Raw genomic sequence first — 25,156 nt, forward strand, 5'->3', positions numbered from 1 at the left:
GTTTGATAGGTAATCATTTGAATTGATGAAGTCTATAGCATGCATCAGCGACACATGTTGTCAGGTTCATTATTCGAACTGACAGAGTGACAGAGTCTAATGTATGATAATAAGAGGAAAGTGTTTTAGCAGAAGAGCATTGAGACAGCCCTTGGGTTGTTTGCCATCATGTTTCTCTCTCTTCATCCTCTCTCTTCCCTCTCTCCTCTCCTCTCCTCTCCTCTACTCCAGATTAGTGAGTCCACATCCTTCAGCTCTCTATATCAGACCGTCTCCTGTGGAAAAGCTTCATTACAAACAGCAAAAAGCAGCCAGCCGGCCACATGTCACAGGTATTACTCTTCCCATGGTAAGAGTTCAAGCAGCCCTCTGTCTGTCAGTTTGCCTCCATGCTGTAGCTCAGCTGGACTCTCTGTGTGTATGTGTGTATGTGTTTATGTGTCGTACTATTCCACCTCACTCTCTGACTAGTTGCGAAAATGGAGCCGTCCATGGATCTGTTCAGTTTTACCTTCTGGTGTGTGATTGAGCACAAAACAACATGGTGTAAAATTAGAAGTGAAAGTACAACGACTGCAGATAAATATATACTAATAAAAGAGTATTAACATGATTTTGACCATGCAGTGGACAAACTGTGGAGAGCGAGGTTTAATCTGAATGTTGAAACACTTCACATTAAAAACAACAACTTCACATTGTTTGTGACTCAACACATCAGTGATGCATTCGACATCCTGGTGTTACGCTGTTCTGGAGAGCATCAGATCTCTTTATTCTTCTCCCTCCACGTTTACCTTTTTACAACAATACCTGTTGTTTCTATTGGTGATACAAAAAGAACAAATAATGACCTTCATCAGTAGAGTAGAGTTGATTTTACAGTTGGATGTGGTAAAGATGATGTTTTGGTGGATCTGCTCTACTGGCTGGTTGGTGGGATTCAAACATGACGTGTTGACTATATTTATTCAGACATGTAATCAGGATGTGGTTCAGTACGTCCCACCCAGCAGCGTGCTGTGGTGTTAGCTGAACCACTTCACCTCCTCCATCCCACCATAAACACACACATTTAGATCCAACAAGCACAAACTCTGCTCATAAACTCAGAAAAAAAAGTTTGGAAATTAGTGTTTGGGTGATTATTTCTCTGTTGTTACAATGCTAATGGTCATTGTATTTTACATGGTTGGAAAGCCTGTTTATTTACCTCTACAATGATATCCAACTTGTAAGGATCATGCATTTGTGGGATGAGCAGCACAGCTGATTATGTGGGGAGCGCCCAAGTAAAATTTTCCAATATTCTCTGCCAACAGAGTATTCTCCTGTTGGTATTGACTCTTGTTTTGAGGTGTTTGGTGGATTGGATGATTGAACTCTCTATCAGTAACAAGGAACAAACAAGACATATTGGCTATTTTACACTTTATTCATTTAATCCGACGTCAGGAGCCTCAGTAGCGGTGGACGATCCATACGCAGCCACAACAGCCTAGCACCTCCTCCTCATGCTGGTCACCAACCTGGTCACACGTTGCTGTGGGATGGCGTTCCATTCCTCAACCAGGATTTGTTGCAGGTCAGCCAGTGTGGTTGTGTTGGTCTCTCTAACACGTACAGCACGCCCAAGCTGATCCCACAAGTGTTGAATTGGGTTGAGGTCTGGACTCTTGGCAGGCCGTTCCATTCTCTCTACTCCCACATTGTGGAGGTAGTCTGTGATAACCCTGGCTCTGTGGGGGCGAGCGTTGTCATCTTGGAGGATGAAGTTAGGTCCCAGATTGTGGAGATATGGGATCGCCACTTACTGCAGAATTTCATCTTGATATCTCACTGCATTGAGATGGCCTTCAATGATTACAAGCCTTGTTTTGCCAGTGAGGGAGATGCCCCCCCACACCATGACACTGCCCCCACCAAAAGCTGTTACTCCATCGGTGCAAAAGTCAGCATAGCAGGAGAATACAGTGTTTAGCATGTGACAGAATTTTGGCAAATTTTACTTGGCAGCCCCACATAATCAGCTGTGCAGCTCATCCCACAAATGCATGATCCTTACAAGTTGGACATCATTGTGAAGGTAAATTAACAGGCTTTCCAACGATGTAAAATACAATGACCATTTGCATTGTAACAACAGAGAAATAATCCACCAAACACAAATTTCCAAACTTTTTTTTTCAAGTTTATTGTTGTAAGATTTCAGCTGGGTATTTAAAAGGTAACCTGCTGGTGGGAAGTGAATCTGTCTGATGCCATAACGTCACCTCCATGAGCTCAGAATGATGACGATGCTGTAGAATCACTGGCCTGTTGCAGTGCAAAAATCTGCAAGCATTAAATATGAACTGAGTTAGAGTATACAGTAATAAGTGTTTGTTCCTATAATCCATTAACCTACTGTATGCTACTGTCAGACCACTGTACAACATCTGGCTCTTCAATGTGCTGGAGATGGGAACTCTTTTTGAAAAGTGATTGTTAGCACTGATGTTGGACTCCAGTAGGATGTTAGCATTGCTGTTAGTGTCTTGTTATAAGCATGTGTGTGAATACTGACTGTGTGTTAGTGCTTTCATACACTGAGTGCTGCTGTGGCGGTGCTGCCAGCCCTGCTGGTTGTCTGCTTTCCAAATGCTCCTCAGGCCCTGTAATGCTGTAATGACACATCTAACTGTATCATCAATTGCTACCATTGACATGTGCCATCAAACAAGTGCAGGCTTGTACACTTGCACACACACACACACACACACACACACACACAAACACACACACATGCACACATGTACACACACACAAACACACACACATGCACACACACACACGCACACACACACACACACACATTACCAGTGTATTGTTACTAATATTGTTGTTCATATTTGAGTTAGCCAGGCAGCTTCACTGTGATGCTCTGTATATCTCCTCCTATCGATGGGCCCTGACATTCATAAAATGGCACCAAAGTGTGAGAGAAACGTGAGGTCCATGCTCTGCTCCTGTTTCCAGGTTGAACAGGAGATCTCACTTGTCCAGAGAAAGATGTCTGACCTGGAGTCGGTGCTGCAGCAGAAGGATATAGAGCTGAAGGCCTCAGAGACCCAGAGGACCATCCTGGAACAGGACCTTGCCACCTACGTCACAGAATGCACTGTGAGTCGCTATGAGTGGAGCTAGATGGTGGACACACACAGGGACTGTTTTCACATGTCTGTGTGCACAATTAGTGATTAGGATTTTGTATTTAGCTTGAACTGACTGAAAATAATGTCTGTCTTGGTTTCAGAGTCTGAAGCGCAGTTTGGAGCAGGCTCGTATGGAGGTGTCACAGGAGGACGACAAAGCTCTGCAGCTCCTCCATGACATCCGGGAGCAGAGCAACAAGCTCCAAGAGATCAAGGAGCAGGTAGGACGCCATCTTGGCTGTCATCATATACACTAAACTGACTCCTAGTAATGTGGGCTAACATTACAATCACTGATGCAACTCTTGAAGCAGGTTGTTGTGGACAGAAAAGAAGTGAAATGATCTGTCTAAGGTGGCAGAACACTTCCTGTTTTAGCTCAGTGTTTCTGAGCAGTGATGGGAAACTGTGCTGCAATGCATCAGTCAGACATGTCAACAGAATGATCTCTGAAAAGAGAAGCAGGTTAAAAGTATAATTTTCATAGTGTCAGTGGGATGGAGCAGCTGGTGGGATCCAGCGCTCTCTGTATGGATGTTCACTAAGGCCTTTCAATGTAGAACCCTGTTGATGGAAATGTTTTTTAATCCTTGAACCTTTTTACAATAGTAGAATGATGCAGTTTATCTACAGTGTGAAGATGTTCAGTGTTTTAGGAGTGAATTCACTTAATAATCAATGAATGAATAAACTCATTTAAAGTTGATTTGTTTATTAGCAGGTGAAGGCACCAGACTCAGTTAAATATAGAGTGAATCCAGAGTCTGCTGGGTCAGCTCAGTGAATCTCTCTGGAACAGACAAGCTTTACTGTACACACAGCCCTTCATTACTGACATCACATGTGATCAGTGTGTGTGTGTGTGTGAGAATTAAGCCGCTACTGACAGATAGAGAGCATGAACAATCCTCCTCCTCCTGGCATCGTGCACCATTTCTTTGTGTTGAGAAAGGTAAAAGAGAAGCAACCTGTTTTTCTCAGCCTACACTAGAGCTGCTGGTTACCAAGCACTGAATACATTGTGCAGTGGTTGCCATGGTGATGAGAGCCATATACCTACGAGTGTTGAGAGCACTGATGCAGTGGGCAGGCTGTCGTGATGAGGTGCTGGGGCCTCGGCTCATACACAGCATTACTGGAATGAGTGATTAGTGTGTTAGAGGAAGACAACTTCTTATTTGCGAGGAAGTCATGAAAATCTGTAGGTCTGTCCCCAATATCATTTATTGGGCTTCGAAGCTTCGGTGAGAAATAACTGAAGGTATTTGAAACTTCGCGGTGCTTCGTGGTGCTTCGCGGTGCTTCGCGGTGCTTCGCGGTGCTTCGCGGTGCAGCGCGGCGTGTTCTTCTGTCTGTCTGTCTGTCTCCATCTCCCCCGTTTCAGTGCCAAACAGCCATATCCATCTGAGAATAACCAATAACAATTAATATTGAATATGAATAACAAAGAATGTTGTGGGATTATTCCTTATTTCATGGGGTATTTTGGGATTTATACATTTTTTAAATATTATTATTACATACTTATATATAAAAAATTAAAAGAAATTTAAAAACAAAGCATTCAAATACTGATTTGAAGGTTGAATACCATGGCAACGGTCGAAGCTTCGTAGCATTTGGGTCTGCTTTTAAAAATCTGCATTTAATATCATATACTGTGCATACTCTTACCCGCATCAGTAAAGCTGTGTTGTAGTTACAGGATGCATTCAATTTATAGCTGTCAAAGCTGGGTCAAAAAGCCGGCCTACATCCCACCGCCGGCCGGACCTGTCTCCTCTGTGGCTGCGTGTCTTTGCTGTCTAAATGGGGATAATACCGGGTCACACTTTGGGACAGTCTCTCCTCGAAGGCTTTCATGGTGTTGCTCTCGATTGTGCATGTGAAGTGACGGAAATGGAAAAATGAAAACAGAGAGTTTGACAGAGAAAGTCAAATCCTGTCTACTCTGTCACCTCCACACAACTGGCCAGCTGCTGCAGGACTGTTAGACTGTCTGTTTTAGAAAGCTACAGAAATAGTTGATGTAGAGCAGAGCTCGATGAGCTGAGTGACACTTTACAGCTTCACAGAGCTACTAACTAACTAACTAACTAACTAGAGACTTTGTGGCTGCTAGGTCGACATTTGTGGCGTGCATTAAAAGTGACGACTCAGTCTGTGTCTCCTGTCCAGGGGTTGTCCAAATAAAGGTCCAGATTTGTCTTCAGACACAAGTTAAAGCTGAACCCTTTCAGGGGAATATTCATAAGACCTCCCACCCCCCTTCAGACTGGTTCATCTGAGCACCTCATAACTGGATGTGAATAACTGGGGGGAGTTCCCAAAGCAACCCCTCTATGGATAGATTAGGATTAAAAGAAAGAGTATAGTGTGTATTTTCACATTGATGGGGATAGTTTGCTGCTGGCTCTGTGTTCCCATTGGTGCCTCTCAGCAGGGTATTTATTTACGCCGGCTAAATCCAGCATTTCATCTTGAAAAGCATCTGTCTCCCACGCTCTGTCATATGACTGCAGTGTTTATCGTTCTCATGCAGAAAGCTCACAGTGTTGGATCAACAAACAGGAGAGATTCATTTCCAAAGAAAAAGCAAATTAAGACCTGCAAAGAGTCACTTTCACCAACTGAAACCACTGTTTCTGTCCTGGTGGTGTGTTGGAGTCAGTCTATTTGTGTAATGTGTACGTATGTGTGCACAAACAAGTGCACTGGACCTAAAGAAAAATAAATCACGTTTACAGTTAAACTTGGACAGGTGGACAGGTGGACAGATGGAAAGATGGACAGGTGGACAGTGGAAAGATGTACAGGCCTGCACTGCTTTTTAAAGTTGTATTAGTCGACCTAAATGAATGCAGACAGAAGAGTTCTCTTTTGAACAAACAACGTGTTGGAGACATTTAGAAGACCGATCATGCATTATTTACGGCCATGTCTGCTTGCCGTTCTCAGAGCTACACAATTAATCGAATATTAATCACGATAACGATTTGGGCTTCCCACAGTCAATTAACATGATTGGCTACGTACGATATTGACGTTTAAAACGCTCCGCTCATAGAAAACTCAATCAGCAGCTGATCGAAGCTGGACGGTTTTCAGCAATCTCATATTCATATATCAGTTTTTTGCTGGTCACACACACGTGCAGCCGCCACACGATAGTTTTACGTCAGCACACAGCAGGAAAGTTGGTAACGTCACACATAAAATGTCGTCGGTGTGGAAGTTCTTCAGCGTGAGTGAAGAAAACAAAGCTGCAATTTGTAAGTCCGAAATCAGCTTTGGAGGAACAACCTTAAAACATCTGGAACAACTAACTCAATCGGACACGTCCCATGATGCCGCTCAGAGCAATCACAGCGACCGGCTCGTCTGCCGACAGCACAGAGCTGTAGAGCTCCGTTAACGGAAGTTACATTATGGTGTGTTCAAGCCCTACTCAGTAAAAACGAACATTGGGCAGTTGGGTAATGGTAATGTATAACCCTTAATCATGATGCGATCAAATGTAAGCCTGAAGTATAGAAACTAGAATAAATCCAGTTGTTTGTGAAGGAGATGCTTTCACATAAATATGAAATAGATATTACATAGGGAATTTTAACTTAACTAATAAGAAAAACTAATTTTAATCAAAACAAATATTTAAAGGGACTATTTGTAACTTTCAGAATGTCTTGTTAACAGCGACACCTGTGGCCGTTAAGTCAACGAAAGTCAGCGTCGGGCTCATGCTTGCTCGCTCTAAATAGACATGAAGGAGCATCGCTCAAAACAGTGAGGCGACACACGTCAGCTAAAAGCACAATATCACTCTATATTTCAGCTGCTTGGCAGTAATGTTAGCTGACCAGACGAAGGTCTCTCCATGAATCAATGCTGATCCTAGTGTTGGCTTTTCCCGCTTCAGCCTCCGGGGCTGAGGCAGGAAAAGTGGGTCGGTGCCGGGGCTGAAGCAGGAAGATAAACGTTATCGCTTCCCGACTGCGCCCGCAGGGAGACAGCGGCACCCGGTCGGAGACGATACCGTTTCTCTTTGCGGAGCCCCGTCACTTCACAAGACACGGAAATGTGCGCGCATATGTGAGCGCGCATGGGATCCCGACCCGGTAGATTTATACGCTTAAAAAGTTACAAACAGTCCCTTTAAAGAAAAATACGATAATTTATTTCCTAATCATTTGAATTGTGTCTTTTTATGTAAATAACCACTATAGATGACAATAACAAAGTAAAAGGAGAACATTTAGAGATTTTGACGGTTGGAATGAAGCACAACATGAAAGTGAAAGCAGCGCTCTGTTTATTTAAATGTGAAATTCCCTAAAATCTTTGAATAATCGTTATCTCAATATTGATCAAAATAATCGTGATTATCATTTTGTCCATAATGGTGCAGCCCTAACCATCCTCTTGACCGTTGTTACGGCATCTCTACTATTCTTGGGGCATTACCGCCATCAGCTGTTCGTTAAACCCCCCCACCCCCCTTAAAGTGAGAGTTCAGGTGTGTATAAGTGGGGTTGTATGAGCTACTTCTCTAGCAGGTGTATTAACTACAGTAGATGATGGTCGGAGTGATGTGGGCGGGGACGGCAGAAAAACATATTATAGCCTCCTAAAAGAAAGGCTCGCCTCAACAGAATCTATATCCGTTTAAGTGTACGCTATATTTACAATATTTTCACCACTTTATCTCGTCGTCAGACAGAACTTTGCTGAAAGTGAAACTTATCTCTGCTCTCTCCAGCCAGCAGGCTCACATAACGGAAACAGTTCAGATATGTTTCACTTTCAGTTCAGAAACTATTCTCTACATGATATAGTGCTAAAACACAGAGGCTGAAGCCCAGAGAAGAAAGGTCGTACCAGGAGATCCAGGAGCTCTCAACCTGCTGTTGATCAGTGAGGTCGGCCATAGACACACCGCTACTGTCATACCCTCACCTGACCCACACGGGTCAGCTCCCATACATACATATGGAAGTCCACCATCGGCCACACTGTCCAACCTTGAGACATCAAAAATAGGGAGGAGTTCTAAACCATAGCGGGGGTCTGGAGGGGGGTCTATCCCCCACAGACTTTGTTTCCTGCATTCTGGTGGCTGCAGGTCACTGCAACAGCATTCTTGTTAAATAGACCTACTTTTAATTTGACTTCTAATTCTGAGGAAAGCAAACAGAATAGTTCTCTCCTCTGGTGTGAACTTGTGTGAATCTCTGGTATAAACTAATATTCATCAGTTTTTATTTATTTCTGCTCCTACTTGAGTATTTCTTTCTCTTAGTTCTCTCCATTCTCTCTCCGTCTCTCACTGAAGCTCCTTTCAGACACAACGAGACAACGCCACCACTGACCTCTGACCTCTGACCTCTGACCTCTGAAACACCTTATTTCCAGCAGGTTGCGCCACGCTGGTTTTTTACTGCGTCGAACAAAGCCCAACTTGGGCGCTGCAAGCTGTGATGTGACGGTGAGGAAATGTTCCCAACGGTTAATAAACTTGTGACATCACCGGTGTTACCGATTACACCGGACATTTTACAAGAAAAAGATGACGGTCAACATGTGCAGCGCGCTGACTCTGATCTTTACCGTCGGGTGGCGGTGTGTCTGGCCTCTCCGGTCCAGCTTTCACTGCCGGGCCGCACTGGCGATTCTTAGGCATCCTTAAGATGCATTCACTTTCAGATTGTAGCGTCCGTCGTCCGACCATCTATTGATAACACTGCACTGATACGCCTAAATTATCTAAATGGGTTTTATTTCTGTAAAAACAGCAAAACGACGGTGGGACGGCGGGTACGTAATGTAATCGTGTGTGTCCGACCACTGTGTAACACCGGTAACACCGACTACCATGACAAGCCTACTGCACACTGTGATGTGTCGCGAGCAGCTCATGGATGAATGAAGAGAACTGGATCCAGCGTTGGAGGCGGGGCCCCGTTCAATCCTATGAGAGTTGCTCAGTGGAGCATGAAGCCTAAATGGCTCGACTTCCGTCTGGAAAAGTACACGGAGCTTGGCGGAGTAGCGTCCGAGATGATTGGTGGAGTAGCGTCCGCTCGGTCACATGACTCGGTCACAGGGTCCTAACGTCACGCCGTCGTCATGGCTTGGCGCTCCAGCCTCGGTCTGGGTCTCACTCACATGAACGGAGGAAGGGAAATAACTCTTGATTCAGCTGTTAGTGCGTTTTATAACTTTAAAACCTATTTTTTTTAAATAAGGACTATTAGAGTGTTCATACTGGGGAGTTGATTCACCTCAAATTAAAAGATCCTCAGTTACAGACGTCTCTTTCCCAATGGAAGTCTATGGCAAAAGTCTTTTTGGGCCCGATGGCATCACGTGACGGACACGGAAGTTATAGTACCGCCGTTTGGCCACTACGAAAGTTGGGATCGACGACCGGTGCTCTTCCTGGGGGCTAGGAGCAGCTCCCCTCCGTCTGGTTAAGACAGTTGGTGTAACTCTATAGTGGTCCGGGTGGAAACAGTCGGGATTATATGCGCTGTACAGTTCCAGAAACAGGTTAAGATAACGAAAAACGAGAGAATTGTGACCCCGAGAAGAAACCGGGAGGGCGATAAAAAACGGGAGTCTCCAGGGAAAATCAGGGGGGTTGGCAGGCACGCCATGGGCTAACTGGTTAGGGAGACAGTGTCTTTACTCAGAGATTCATGGTTATATATGTAACCTGCCGTTCCACCATGTCTGATGTCTGATGTCGTCTGCTTCACTCGTCCTGATCTGTGTCGGTTGAGCGTCCGTCTCCTGGATGCAGAAGGATGCTGCTTTGTATTAGTCTGACAGACAGGCTCATGTGTCCTGTGCCCCCCCCGCCATGTCTCCTGTACGCTGATGATGATGATGATGAGTGTGAAATCAGATCTGTTAGGCTGTAACTAATTACTGGCAAACAGACTTGTGCATTAAGTGACTCTGGCTCCTCACATTCCTCTATCTGTTCACTGACTTTTTATATCATGAGTGTGGTTATTCTTCTACTGTTGAAGTGTCTCTATATGACCACCACTATATCTGACATGATGAGTGTGGTTATACTTCTACTGTTGAAGAGTCTCTATATGACCACCACTATATCTGACATGATGAGTGTGAAGCCCTTTAATAACCTCCATCGACCTATTTTCATCTTGTTGGGTCTGAATGTGCTTCTGTACCAGCAGCATCTCTTATGAATGAGTTTATTCTCATAAATGATGCAGTGGCTTCTAACAAGAACATTCTCTTCAAACAGGTTCAGGTCAGACAACATTAACTCAGACAGTAATGACTTCTCCTAACTGGTAAAAGGGCACTTTTAATGGCTGCTAAACAAACAATGTCATTTTAACAGAATAAAGCGCCTCCGTGTAGCCAGAATGGATCTTATCTGAGGGTTTCTGTGCTTCTCTGTGCAGGAATATCACGCCCAGCTGGAGGAGATGAGAGTGTCCATCAGACAGCTGGAGGAGGACCTGTCTGCCGCCCGCCGCCGCAGCGACCTGTACGAGTCCGAGCTGAAAGAGTCTCGGCAGAGCGGCGAGGAACTGAAGAGGAAGACTGCTGACTACCAGCAGAGGATGCATAAGGTCGGCACCGGAACTGGAGCTGTTCATGAGAGAGTGAAAGTCAATGGAACAATATGAGCACTCACTAGTAGTCATTATGAAGTTTCTACTTTACTGATCATCACTAGGAGGGATCTCAGAGTGTCCTTCCTGTATCTCCACAGGTCAAAGAACAAGGCAAAGCAGACGCAGAGGAGCTGCTCACCAAGTTGGAGAAGGTAGAACATGAAGTTCCTTTAACTGTAATTACAGTCTGTGATTGGTGATGAAACATGTCTGGATAAGGAGGATAAGAACAAAGGATGATACATATCTTTGTATTGTTCTTCTTTAGACCAGTTCTGAGCAGCAGACCAGGATCCAGGACCTTCAGGAGAAGCTCGCCAAGGTAGAATAAGATTAATGAATCATTTATATGAGCCTGTGCTCCCAGATGTAAGAGATGTAACAGCGTTTTAGCCTTTCAGATGAGCGTGTACACGTCTTCTTTACCCTCCCTGACCTCGTTCCCTCTCTCTCTTCATCTGCTCTGCACTCACATTTGGTCTATGACCCTGAAAACCATTAGGCTGTCTTTTTAAAACTACAGTTACAGCAAAAAGATAATTTCATCCCAATTGTCTTTTCATAGAAATTAATATTTAAAAGTAAAGCCTGTCAAGAGGTTGTGGTGCTGATATGACTGAGCCCACATCTGGAATAAGTCTGACTCAATGCAGACTAGTTTATGAAATAATCCGCAGGGGAGGACTCTCTTCTCTTCTGAGGTTGTTTAAGGATTTCATACTATAGCAGTTTGATTAGTAGCAGCCACTGAACCAGTTATTCCTTATAGGAATATTCAGTGCATTATAACCTGGTGTGAGCAGGTGATGCACGTTCATATAGAACTGGTTATCCTACTGGTACATGTTCATATATTTGTTGTCATACTGGTACATGTTCATATATCTGTTATCATACTGGTACATGTTCATATATCTGTTATCATACTGGTACATGTTCATATATCTGTTATCATACTGATACATGTTCATATATCTGTTATCATACTAGTACATGTTCATATATCTGTTATCATACTGGTACATGTTCATATATCTGTTATCATACTGGTACATGTTCATATATCTGTTATCATACTAGTACATGTTCATATATCTGTTATCATACTGGTACATGTTCATCTATCTGTTATCATACTGGTAGATGTTCATCTATCTGTTATCATACTGGTACATGTTCATCTATCTGTTATCATACTGGTACATGTTCATCTATCTGTTATCATACTGGTACATGTTCATCTATCTGTTATCATACTGGTAGATGTTCATCTATCTGTTATTATACTGGTACATGTTCATCTATCTGTTATCATACTGGTAGATGTTCATCTATCTGTTATCATACTGGTACATGTTCATCTATCTGTTATCATACTGGTAGATGTTCATCTATCTGTTATTATACTGGTACATGTTCATCTATCTGTTATCATACTGGTACATGTTCATATATCTGTTATCATACTGGTACATGTTCATATATCTGTTATCATACTGGTACATGTTTATAGGATTTTTATTTTGACTGATGCAGTTATTACAGTTCTTCTCAGTGGCTTTGGTTAATTTATTTAATCAGACTTAACTTTCTCTAAACTGTCAGTGTAAATAGTCATAACTGTTTGATGGAACATCACAGCTCTATTATACGTCTGCTAAAGGTAGAAACTCACCACAACACTTCATTCATGCTTCATAACCAGTTATTGTTGTCAAGGTATTAGTTTAAAGGGTGGACCCAAATGCAGACGAACCAGGCAGACAGATAGACTCAACAAAAAGTGAGCTTTAAATTGTAAAGCTGGTGAAAAAAACAAATCTTGCAGGAACAACCAAAAACAGAGGCCATGGCTGAGATAAAACAAAGTACAACGGAAAAACACCAAAAACTAAACTGAGAACAAAAACCAAATCACAAACCAGAAGACAGGAAGAACACGAGGAACACAGGCAGGATAGCAGGGTCATCACAGGAGACAAATCAGACCAGAGGCCTGTTCTAAAAACTGAAAATTCACTTTTGAAGTCAAATACAGTGAACAGAAGAACAACCTGCAACACTGAAAAAACCTGCTGTAGTTCAGTTCAAACTAGTTATGCCTCCTCGTTATAGATATTTATGGAGTATACATGTATGTCTGACAGATTGTGATAATTGAATAGATAATTTTGCATGTGACGGCTCTAATGATGAAATAATGTTCAGAAGTTGTGAAAAGAATGAATATTTCACTGAGAGTCAACTCATCAGTTCTGATCAGCATACAGGTGGGTAACACTTCATTTTACAGGTCTGTCAATTTCATGGTAATTAGGTAAAAATTAGCAGGTAACCTATTTGAAATTTCTTTGGAATTGCTGCCAAATTACCCCAATATTTACCTCAACATCGATCTAAAATGACTTTATTATAAACATGATTTCATAATTATATTCCACTATTTCCCAATAGCTGGTAATTTATTTAATACATTTCCAGGAAAATAATACAAAGTTAGTTGATCTGCTTTATTTCCATGTCTGCAGATGAATAGATAATAATAATAAATGTCTTAAAAACCTCCCTGAATCATGACGTCAGCTACCAGGTTACATCTGTGGAGACAATCAGTCACCATAGTGATCACAAGTGTCTTCTATTAGTTTTGGTTTTCCACCTCAGATGAAGAGCAGCACACAGCCGCTTCTCAGCCTCAGGGCCCTATTTTCACCATTAGAGGATAGTTTAGCATATAATTATTAAATCATGTTTATAATAAAGTCATTTTAGATACATGTTGAGGTAAATATTGATGTAATTTGGCAGTAATTCCAAAGAAATTTCAAATAGGTTACTTGTGAATTATCACCTAATTACCATGACATTTGCAGACCTGTAAAAATTAAGTGTTACCCACAAGTCAACTTGGGTGACAGAAGCAGTGACGTGTTAGTAAAAGAAGTTCTCTGTTAAAGGTTCAGTAGGTCAAATTACTTTTAGTGTAACTATATCCTGACAGTAGTACATGTCAAGTTAAGTCAATTTTATTTGTATAGCCCAAAATCACAAATTTACCTCAGGGGGCTTAACAATCTGTACAGGATACGAAACCCTCTGTCGTTGACAGTGCGACCCTCTCATCAGATGAGGAAAAACTTAACAAAAAAAAACCTTTTAACATGGAGACATTTTTTTAGAAACCTCAGGAAGAGCAACAGAGAAGGGATCCCCTTCCAGGATCGACAGACGTGCAATAGATGTCGTGTGAACAGAGTAACAACATAATGAAAATACAACATAGACAATCCATATGACAAAAAATAATACATATAATGTGAACATATGTGAGAAGGTGGATCCAGGAGGATGTCAAGCAGCTTCCAGGCGTCGCCAAACAGATAGAGCCAGGGCAACACGACCTCCTCTCCACGCCAACCAGATAGAGCCTTAGCAACATGACCTCCTCTCCACGCCAACCAGATAGAGCCCTAGCAACACAACCTCCTCTCCATGCCATATAGGTAGAACCAGAGCAACACAACCTCCTCTCCATGCCAACCAGATAGAGCCTTAGCAACACAACCTCCTCTCCACACCATATAGGTAGAGCCAGGGCAACACGACCTCCTCTCCACGCTAACCAGATAGAGCCTTAGCAACACAACCTCCTCTCCACACCATATAGCTAGAACCAGAGCAACATAACCTCCTCTCCATGCCAGATCGATAGAGCCAGAGCAACACGACCTCCTCTCCACGTCAAGATAGATAGAGCCCGAGCAACACAACCTCCTCTCCACCATGAACCTAGAAAGAGGACCATATTTTTGACCATATTTCATGAAAACATCAGGTTCCTCCTCCGCAAACATATTTTACTGTTTAGCTGTAAAAAGAGATGCCTTCACAAATTCTTTCTTTTTACAGCTAAATAGTAAAATATGTTTCTGACAACATGTGAGGAGAGAAATAGTCACTACAGTAACATAATATTGATTAGTATCTGATAAGCGCTGCCTAGTTTGACTGTTTGATCACCAGCAGTGATTGACAGCTGCTGTAGAGACTCCTGGGCTCGGATTGGTTGTTTCCCTGCCATTAGGAGCACTAGGAGGAGGGTGGTTATTGTTCTGACTCTTTTGCACACACGTGCTAAAACTCGTGCAATTTGCTTGACTGAATGAGAAATTATAATCTGTTGAGAACAACAAACTAATTGTTCAGAGATGTTCAGAGTTTATAGTTTAATAATTCTCATTGGAGAATTGAGCCAAAGCGAGTGAGAGAAACTGTAATCATTCTACAGTGGCATGTTGCATCAGAGACTGGACATGAGATTTAGTGAATTAGTTTGTGTAAATAATGTTTTTTCTTCCCCACGTAGTCGTTGAAGGCCAGTTCTGAAGCTACAGACCTCCTTCAGAGTATGAGAGCGGCCAAAGAGCGCATGGAGAGAGATCTGGAGAGGATGCAGAACAAGGAGGACTCCAGTGATAGTCTACGTAGACGCCTCCGAGAGACCGAGGTACACGCACACACACACACACAGCTTAGCGTATATATGTGTTCTGGCCTCCTGCCTGTTTCTTCTTGTTGTTCTGTTCATCATGTCATCTTTGCTCTGCAGCATCAAGGAGCTCTTGGTTTAAAGTGTCGGGTCTCTGCTGAGCACAATGGGTCCAGATGTTCTCTAGTAAACATGTTGTTTATGCACCTTCTGAGAAACACTGGTGCTCTGATAGCATGATATCATGATACGATGTCAGATAGTCTCCATGTTTGACACAGTTGATCAGAATCTGAACAGCAGATCCACTTGTGTTCATGTGATGTTTGTGAAGTTAATACCTAATAGAGTCCAACTAAACCAAAGGCTCTTTAAGCTGATAAAGGCTTTTTTTATTAGTGTAAATCTCACTAACCGTCCTGTTGTAATCACTGTAGAGACAATCAGAAAGGCAGTTGTTGTTACTGGTGTTATGAAGCTAATCAAATCAAGCTAATTGTACTAATTGTCTGAACAGTGGCTCGGTAATCCCTGATGGGCTCCTCCTGCTTCTGCTATAACGTTGACAGACTCTTTCTGGGCACTTTTCTTACAGACCAAATTCATTAAGTGAATTGTGAAACCCGCAACATCAGAATCTTGTTTATAGCCAGGTGTATCAGGTATACACTAGGAATTTGCTTTGGTTTGTTGGTGCAAATAAGCAGTAAAAATAACAATAAAATAGTTAAAAATGTTAGAATAAAATAAGAAAAACTAAATTTAAATTTTACTAACATCTACATTTAACAAAAAGAACAAAGCTCTGCTGTGTAAAGGCCTTTTAATAATGGTGCATTATTTATTTTACTGCACTTAATTTACCATCTTATTCATCTCCGATTAAACATATCCTGTATCCGGACATTTCAAACTAAATCTTAATATGAAGTTTCAAGCATCTAAACATTGACTTCTGACAGGACGTTTTAAGAGTTGTTCTAAATCCTTGTAGGCAGTGATGGACTCAGGCTGTCTGACGGGCATAAAAAGGGCACCAGCTTGACGCGTTGGGGGTACAGCGCTCAGAATAGTTTCTAGCATGTAACCTATATGGCACTGCATCACATTTTCTCCATTTTTTAATGATAATTTTTTGGCTTTTTGCCTTTATTTGATGGTGACAGTGATCAGATACCAGCAGGCACATCTGTCCTCATCTCTCTCCTTTATTTATAGAAGTCAATGTCACACACACCATCAGCTTTAATAAAAGCCTCCTATAAAGACATGGATATGTATTTGTTATGTATTCATTTATGCAGTGTCTGGCATGCTTTATTTTTAGGAGGGTTTTTGCACTTTACATCAAGCACTAGACATGTAAATGTGGTAATTAGCTTCCAGGGTCATTTGTACAGGAGAGTCAGAGAAGAGGAAATAGTCATGTGACCTCTCACACCATCATACATTAATGCCAACAGGCTCTCTGAGCCCGTTGTGATGAACTGGGAATAATGAGATCTAAACATGCTGCCGTATATCATCATGTGTGCGTTACCTGTGTGCAGGATGGCAGGAAGACTCTGGAGAACCAGGTGAAGAGGCTGGAGATTGTGGAGCGCCGGGAGACTAAGCTGAAGGAGGAGATCCAGAGCAAGGCCCAGCAGATTCAGCAGATGGCCGATAAGATTCTGGTAACTCACCTTTCAGCACTAAAATAATCCCAGGAGGAGGTGAGAGATAAACACAGCTCATTGTCATCAGCGCAGAGGAAGTGCTATTCTACATCATATTTGTATCATCTTTATGGATGATCTGGATGTAAACTTTTATTTCTGTATATATATACTGTTATATAACCGTTATTTTTATACACACAGGGCACAAAATTACTACTAATAATAATAATATCTCTACACAGCCATGGTACACCCACACAAGAGCTTTCAGTGAGTTGATCTGACTGTGTTTGATCCACATCTCTCTCCCACGCTCCTGTTATTGTTGCATCTGTAAGGTGGGACAAATTATATGATTAATCCTGTGTGTAATTATACAAATTATGATTCTGTTTAGTCCACAGAGTTTGGTCACATCATTTAATCCCCTGCATTACCTACGGCCCCAGCTTCAACCTGATCTGAGGTCTGATTAGCCAGAATAAGTGAAAAACAACTGTGTGGGTGTTAATAGTTAATAGTAATAGGTAATAGGTAATAGTAATACGTAATAGGTAATAGTAATAGGTAATAGGTAATAGGTAATAGGTAATAGGTAATAGTTAATAGTAATAGGTAATAGGTAATAGGTAATAGTTAATAGGTAATAGGTAATAGGTAATAGTTAATAGTAATAGGTAATAGTAATAGGTAATAGTTAATAGAAATAGGTAATAGTAATAGGTAATAGTAATAGGTAATAGTTAATAGTAATAGGTAATAGGTAATAGTTAATAGTAATAGGTAATAGTAATAGGTAATAGTAATAGGTAATAGGTAATAGGTAATAGTTAATAGTAATAGGTAATAGATAATAGTAATAGGTAATAGGTAATAGGTAATAGGTAATAGTTAATAGTAATAGGTAATAGTAATAGGTAATAGTTAATAGAAATAGGTAATAGTAATGGCCTCGTCAAACATAATGTATAAAAAAAACGGCGTCGTTGGGCAACTTACTACTTTTCTGTGTAGAGTAATGTTGTTTCATAGCAACAGAAGTTCATTACAAATCCATACTGTGTAGCCTCAGGGCGTGGTTAGTGATACTGTGTAGCCTCAGGGCGTGGTTAGAAAGCAAATGTTCTTGTGTACAGTTGAGCCTGTTTTGATATGACTTAGATGAAGATTGTTAAAGTTCAGTGGAGACGGGAGGCTCTCAAGCTGATCTGGATTCTTGTTTTTGTTGCCACCCTTGGAAACTGAGTTTTTGTTCACTCTTGAGGTTTCTGTAATGTATACTCTTCATACTCATGAGACAATGCTAACTTGTATCTGTCATAACCAGCCTCGTGGCTTAAAATGTTTAAAGGTTGTGGTTCCTTTTTATGGTTGTTACTGTATTGTGTAATTTCCTGTTTTTGGGTCATACTGTGTAGCCTCAGGGCGTGGTGGGCGATACTGTGTAGCCTCAGGGTGTGGTGGGCGATACTGTGTAGCCTCAGGGCGTGGTTAGTGATACTGTGTAGCCTCAGGGCGTGGTTAGTGATACTGTGTAGCCTCAGGGCGTGGTTAGTGATACTGTGCTGCCTCAGGGTGTTGTGGGCGATACTGTGTAGCCTCAGGGCATGGTGGGCGATACAGTGCAGCCTCAGGGCATAGCCTTTTTCTCTGGCAGAAAGGTGCCGTTGAGCACAATTTGTGTGTTTTGTCACCATTAGCACCAACCGGAGGAGGCGCGGCCTCATACATTGTATGGATGAGCCGGTCACCGCTCAGTCTGACAGCCGTAGAGACAGGAGGACGATGTGGGTGCATGACACCGTCATCCCCTCCTCCAAGAGCTACTGTTAGAGGGAGCCCGGTTCTGGGCCCATTGCCCATGCAATCACATGCAGTGGTTACCATTTTGTGCTCACATTGGTTGTTTTCCGGTGGAATAGGCTCGGTGTGGATGAATGAAAAAATGAAAACAATAAACATTTAATTTTGGGTCGCGGTTATTTCACATCCTTGATATTCTCTTAGTAACGCATTATATTGCTGTGTAATCTATTACTGCAGTGGTTCTCAAACTTCTTACACCACGTACCACCTCAGAAAATATTTGACTCTACAAGTACCACCATTATGACCATTATGGGTGGGACATTATTCTTCCTGGGGGGCCACATGAGATACCTAGATTGTTGCCGGGGGCCTAACAAATTCTGTCAGACATAACCTCTATTTTATCACTACATTAATTTATATAAAAACATACTGCGCACTTATTTTTCAGCATTTATTATACTGAATATCACTGCGAACAGCATACTATTATGAAAATTACATTATATGCAGGAGTTTTTGAACCGTACAGGACTGACTGTTTTGGGTAGTAATGTTTCCGTTAACATACCTTAACTAAACAGCAACTACTCCAGCATGCCACAATATAAAAACATGCACTGCAGGTCCAAAAAGGCCTATTTCACTGGGCAGGAAGGGTAGCCTACTGTACACAGTACTGTACTGTACTTTGTTATTGTCATCTATAGTGGTTGTTTGCATAAAAACACACAATTCAAATGATTATGATTATTTAAATATTTGCTTTGATTAAAAACATCTTGGCACGCTGCGTAGAGCTAGTGTTAGGAAGTTCAACAGGTCATAATTCCCTCACTATTATCTATTTTACATTAATTTGAAAACATCTCCGTTAAACAACTGGACTTACTTGTAACAGGTGTATGTTGGTATAAGATAAGGTTACATGTGTGTATGTTTGTATAAGATAAGGTAACATGTGTGTATGTTTGTGTAAGATAAGGTAACAAGTGTGTATGTTTGTGTAAGATAAGGTAACAAGTGTGTATGTTTGTGTAAATAAGGTAACAACTGTGTATGTTTGTGTAAGATAAGGTAACAAGTGTGAATGTTTGTATAAGATAAGGTAACATGTGTGTATGTTTGTATAAGATAAGGTAACAAGTGTGTATGTTTGTGTAAGATAAGGTAACAAGTGTGTATGTTTGTATAAGATAAGGTAACAAGTGTGTATGTTTGTATAAGATAAGGTAATATGTGTGTATGTTTGTGTAAGATAAGGTAATATGTGTGTATGTTTGTATAAGATAAGGTAACAAGTGTGTATGTTTGTGTAAATAAGGTAACAAGTGTGTATGTTTGTATAAGATAAGGTAACATGTGTGTATGTTTGTGTAAATAAGGTAACAAGTGTGTATGTTTGTGTAAGATAAGGTAACATGTGTGTATGTTTGTGTAAATAAGGTAACAAGTGTGTATGTTTGTATAAGATAAGGTAACATGTGTGTATGTTTGTGTAAATAAGGTAACAAGTGTATATATTTGTGTAAATAAGGTAACAGCTGTGTATGTTTGTGTAAGATAAGGTAACAAGTGTGTGTATGTTTGTGTAAGATAAGGTAACAAGTGTGTATGTTTGTGTAAGATAAGGTAACAAGTGTGTATGTTTGTATAAGATAAGGTAATATGTGTGTATGTTTGTATAAGATAAGGTAACAAGTGTGTATGTTTGTGTAAATAAGGTAACAAGTGTGTATGTTTGTATAAGATAAGGTAACGTGTGTATGTTTGTGTAAATAAGGTAACAAGTGTGTATGTTTGTGTAAATAAGGCAAAAAGTGTGTATGTTTGTGTAAATAAGGTAATATGTGTGTATGTTTGCGTAAGATAAGGTAACAAGTGTGTATGTTTGTGTAAATAAGGTAATATGTGTGTATGTTTCTATAAGATAAGGTAATATGTGTGTATGTTTGTGTAAGATAAGGTAACAAGTGTGTATGTTTGTGTAAATAAGGTAGTATGTGTGTATGTTTGTGTTGGATAAAGTAATATGTGTGTATGTTTGTGTAAGATAAGGTAATATGTGTGTATGTTTGTGTAAGATAAGGTAATATGTGTGTATGTTTCTATAAGATAAGGTAATATGTGTGTATGTTTGCGTAAGATAAGGTAATATGTGTGTATGTTTGTGTAAGATAAGGTACTATGTGTGTATGTTTGTGTGTATGTTTGTATAAGATAAGGTGCTATGTGTGTATGTTTGTGTAAGATAAGGTAATATGTGTGTATGTTTGTGTAAGATAAGGTAATATGTGTGTATGTTTGTGTAAGATAAGGTAATATGTGTGTATGTTTGTGTAAGATAAGGTAATATGTGTGTATGTTTCTGTAAGATAAGGTAATATGTGTGTATGTTTGTGTTGGATAAAGTAATATGTGTGTATGTTTGTGTAAGATAAGGTAATATGTGCGTATGTTTCTGTAAGATAAGGTAATATGTGTGTATGTTTATATAAGATAAGGTAATATGTGTGTATGTTTATATAAGATAAGGTAATATGTGTGTATGTTTATATAAGATAAGGTAATATGTGTGTATGTTTGTGTTGGATAAAGTAATATGTGTGTATGTTTCTGTAAGATAAGGTAATATGTGTGTATGTTTCTGTAAGATAAGGTACTATGTGTGTATGTTTCTGTAAGATAAGGTAATATGTGTGTATATTTCTGTAAGATAAGGTACTATGTGTGTATGTTTGTGTAAGATAAGGTAATATGTGTGTATGTTTGTGTAAGATAAGGTAATATGTGTGTATGTTTCTGTAAGATAAGGTAATATGTGTGTATGTTTGTGTAAGATAAGGTAATATGTGTGTATGTTTCTGTAAGATAAGGTAATATGTGTGTATGTTTGTGTTGGATAAAGTAATATGTGTGTATGTTTGTGTAAGATAAGGTAATATGTGCGTATGTTTCTGTAAGATAAGGTAATATGTGTGTATGTTTATATAAGATAAGGTAATATGTGTGTATGTTTATATAAGATAAGGTAATATGTGTGTATGTTTGTGTTGGATAAAGTAATATGTGTGTATGTTTCTGTAAGATAAGGTAATATGTGTGTATGTTTGTGTAAGATAAGGTAATATGTGTGTATGTTTCTGTAAGATAAGTTAATATGTGTTTATGTTTCTGTAAGATAAGGTAATATGTGTGTATGTTTGTGTAGACGCTGGAGGAGAATCTACGAGAGGCCACAGCCACCGGCCAGCGGCTGGAGACTCATCAGAAGCAGAAGGAGAAGCTCTATGAAGACAAGATAAAGGTAATAGTTCCATCTACACATGTACTGCTGGGTCCTGATGTACTGTACATATACAGGCAGTGATCTGTGCTGTGTGTGGAGGCCATACTGTAGCTGGTTGAGCTGAGGGAACTCTGCAGTATGTCATCTTCACGCCGCTCTCTGTCCTGTTAAGTGATATCCTGGTTATGGTTCTGTGGGCTGCCTGGCATTGAGCAGGTGTTGGAGGCCCAGATGAAGGCGGACATGGCCGATAAGGAGATGCTGGAGTCCAGTCAGAGCAAATATGAAGAGGAGGTGCGGGAGAAGTGCAGCATCATCAGTGAACAGAAGGCGGTAAGAACTGACCAGCTTGGCAGCGACACTATCTCAGGCCTATTTCAACATTTATCACACTGACATAGATTTCCTGTTTGGTGGTTATTGTGGAGCACAAAATAATGAGCCTTAATCTGATCCCAATTAAAGATGTGACTGAATATTTAATTAAAACAGCAGCTATACATTCCTCTGTTCAGACCATAAATGCGATGGACTCTAAGATGAACAGCCTGGAGCAGAGAATCTCTGAGCTGTCTGAGGCCAACAAGCTGGCAGCCAACAGCAGCATCTACACCCAGAAAAACATGTGAGTACTGACGACACTAAAACAAGCAGCAGAAAAGCACGTCTCTACATCTCTATCCATGAAATACACTCCAGTGAATTCAGGTGATGAGCTTCAGTCATGATTTATTATATATGATATATGATATGACGTGATATCAGGTGAAGGTTAAAGAGGGCGTGGCTTGTGCAGAATGATACCTGAAAAGTACCTTGTTTCTTTGTCCATGTGTGCACACATAATGACAAAGTACCAGGTTGCATTGCCTCCTATTGAACTTTTTGCACACAAGTATGTGTGGTGTTGGCAGGAAAGCCCAGGAGGAGATGATCTCAGAACTTCGCCAGCAGAAGTTCTACTTGGAGTCTCAGGCCGGGAAGTTGGAGGCCCAGAACGCCAAACTGGAGGAGCATCTAGAGAAGATGAGTCAGCAGGAGCAAAGCAATAAGAGCCGAGTAATGGAGCAGGAGACCAGGCTCAGAGAGGTGAGGATGTTATAGGGAGATGGAGCAGGAGACCAGGCTCAGAGGGGTGAGGATGTTATAGGGAGATGGAGCAGGAGACCAGGCTCAGAGGGGTGAGGATGTTATAGGGAGATGGAGCAGGAGACCAGGCTCAGAGGGGTGAGGATGTTATAGAGAGATGGAGCAGGAGACCAGGCTCAGAGAGGTGGGGGGATGTTATAGAAAGACGGAGCAGGAGACCAGGCTCAGAGAGGTGAGGATGTTATAGGGAGATGGAGCAGGAGACCAGGCTCAGAGAGGTGAGGATGTTATAGAGAGATGGAGCAGGAGACCAGGCTCAGAGAGGTGAGGATGTTATAGAGAGATGGAGCAGGAGACCAGGCTCAGAGAGGTGAGGATGTTATAGAGAGATGGAGCAGGAGACCAGGCTCAGAGAGGTGAGGATGTTATAGAGAGATGGAGCAGGAGACCAGGCTCAGAGAGGTGGGGGGATGTTATAGAGAGATGGAGCAGGAGACCAGGCTTAGAGAGGTGAGGATGTTATAGAGCGATGGAGCAGGAGACCAGGCTCAGAGAGGTGAGGATGTTATAGAGCGATGGAGCAGGAGACCAGGCTTAGAGAGGTGAGGATGTTATAGAGAGATGGAGCAGGAGACCAGGCTCAGAGAGGTGAAGATGTTATAGGGAGATGGAGCAGGAGACCAGGCTCAGAGAGGTGAAGATGTTATAGGGAGATGGAGCAGGAGACCAGGCTCAGAGAGGTGAGGATGTTATAGAGAGATGGAGCAGGAGACCAGGCTCAGAGAGGTGAAGATGTTATAGAGAGATGGAGCAGGAGACCAGGCTCAGAGAGGTGAGGATGTTATAGAAAGATGGAGCAGGAGACCAGGCTCAGAGAGGTGAGGATGTTATAGAGAGATGGAGCAGGAGACCAGGCTCAGAGAGGTGGGGGGATGTTATAGAGAGATGGAGCAGGAGACCAGGCTCAGAGAGGGGGGGGGATGTTATTGGGATATTTATGGGTCCTGTCTGTTCCATCCCAACCTGTCACTTCTAGGTCTGCTCCTGTTTCAGTACCAACTCATTTTTATTGACAAATCTACACAAAGACTCTGTGCATGTCTAAATGTTAAATAGATGACACTGAGCACTAGACCTCTTCTATTTCTACTGATCTGTCTCCAAATAGTGGAAACGCAGCTCTGTGTAATTGCGTTCATGAATATATGTTGAGGAAATAATGATTTCATGATCGTTAAATTATTATATTTATAGCTTCTAGTCCTGATCCAGGATGTTTATTGTCACTACAGTTATACAAGTAGAATCATGTGAAAGGCTTTCACTGGGAGGCTCCACAGAAGAAAAACAATAACAAAACATAAGAAGTTATATAAATATTATATAATATTATATAAGAGATTGCATTTAAGGTCCACAACCTCACTGACTCAGTGCAGGCATCTGGAAATGGCTTTAAAAACGTTTATAATGAAGATGTAAGAGAGAAATAGCAACACAACGAATGGAGGCAGAGTCAAGGTGAATTGTCAGTGTCAGTGTCCTCCCCACCTCACCTGGACGTCCCTTTCCTGTCTCCCTTCGTAGATCGGGCTGGAGCACGAGGAACAGAAGCTGGAGATCCAGCGTCAGGTGACCGATCTGACGCTGTCGCTGCAGGAGCGTGAATCCCAGATCAGCAACCTGCAGGCAGCTCGCCACGCTGTGGAGAACCAGCTGCAGCACGCCAAGACTGAGCTGGAGGAAACCACCGCCGAGGCCGAGGAGGAAATCACTGTCCTCAGAGTGAGAGAGAGGCCCCGTTCACACCTGGCTTTAACATGGTCTCTGGTGATCCCATCACTAGTGGACAGCTCTAAGGCACCTACCTGTGACCTCTCTATACGCACATTAACGTGTACGTCAGTCGTTGAGTTTCATTCAGACTAAATCATGACTGGTGTTGGTAATCACATGTGACTGCTTGC

The 25,156-nt window shown here is 41.5% G+C and overlaps 1 protein-coding gene across 9 annotated transcripts in view; it reads left to right on the plus strand.

Moving 5' to 3' along the window:
• LOC119492925 (citron Rho-interacting kinase) overlaps window positions 1–25,156 on the plus strand; it is a 67,282-nt gene that overhangs the window by 8,223 nt on the left and 33,903 nt on the right. For 3 of the 9 annotated variants that reach the window (XM_037777813.1, XM_037777817.1, XM_037777815.1), the window contains exons 2-14: window positions 232–332; window positions 3,019–3,162; window positions 3,296–3,415; window positions 10,637–10,807; window positions 10,951–11,004; window positions 11,121–11,174; window positions 15,219–15,359; window positions 16,892–17,017; window positions 22,023–22,118; window positions 22,317–22,433; window positions 22,616–22,725; window positions 22,997–23,189; window positions 24,777–24,974. In XM_037777813.1, the coding sequence (XP_037633741.1) occupies window positions 324–332; window positions 3,019–3,162; window positions 3,296–3,415; window positions 10,637–10,807; window positions 10,951–11,004; window positions 11,121–11,174; window positions 15,219–15,359; window positions 16,892–17,017; window positions 22,023–22,118; window positions 22,317–22,433; window positions 22,616–22,725; window positions 22,997–23,189; window positions 24,777–24,974 (1,533 nt within the window). In that variant the 5' untranslated portion in view covers window positions 232–323. Of the gene's footprint in view, window positions 1–231; window positions 350–3,018; window positions 3,163–3,295; window positions 3,416–10,636; window positions 10,808–10,950; window positions 11,005–11,120; window positions 11,175–15,218; window positions 15,360–16,891; window positions 17,018–22,022; window positions 22,119–22,272; window positions 22,434–22,615; window positions 22,726–22,996; window positions 23,190–24,776; window positions 24,975–25,156 lie in introns of those variants that run through there. The other 6 variants (XM_037777816.1, XM_037777818.1, XM_037777821.1 and 3 more) reach the window with 4 other exon arrangements.

This window comes from Sebastes umbrosus, chromosome 8, assembly GCF_015220745.1.
Source record: "Sebastes umbrosus isolate fSebUmb1 chromosome 8, fSebUmb1.pri, whole genome shotgun sequence".
In the NCBI taxonomy this organism is placed as follows: Eukaryota; Metazoa; Chordata; class Actinopteri; order Perciformes; family Sebastidae; genus Sebastes; species Sebastes umbrosus.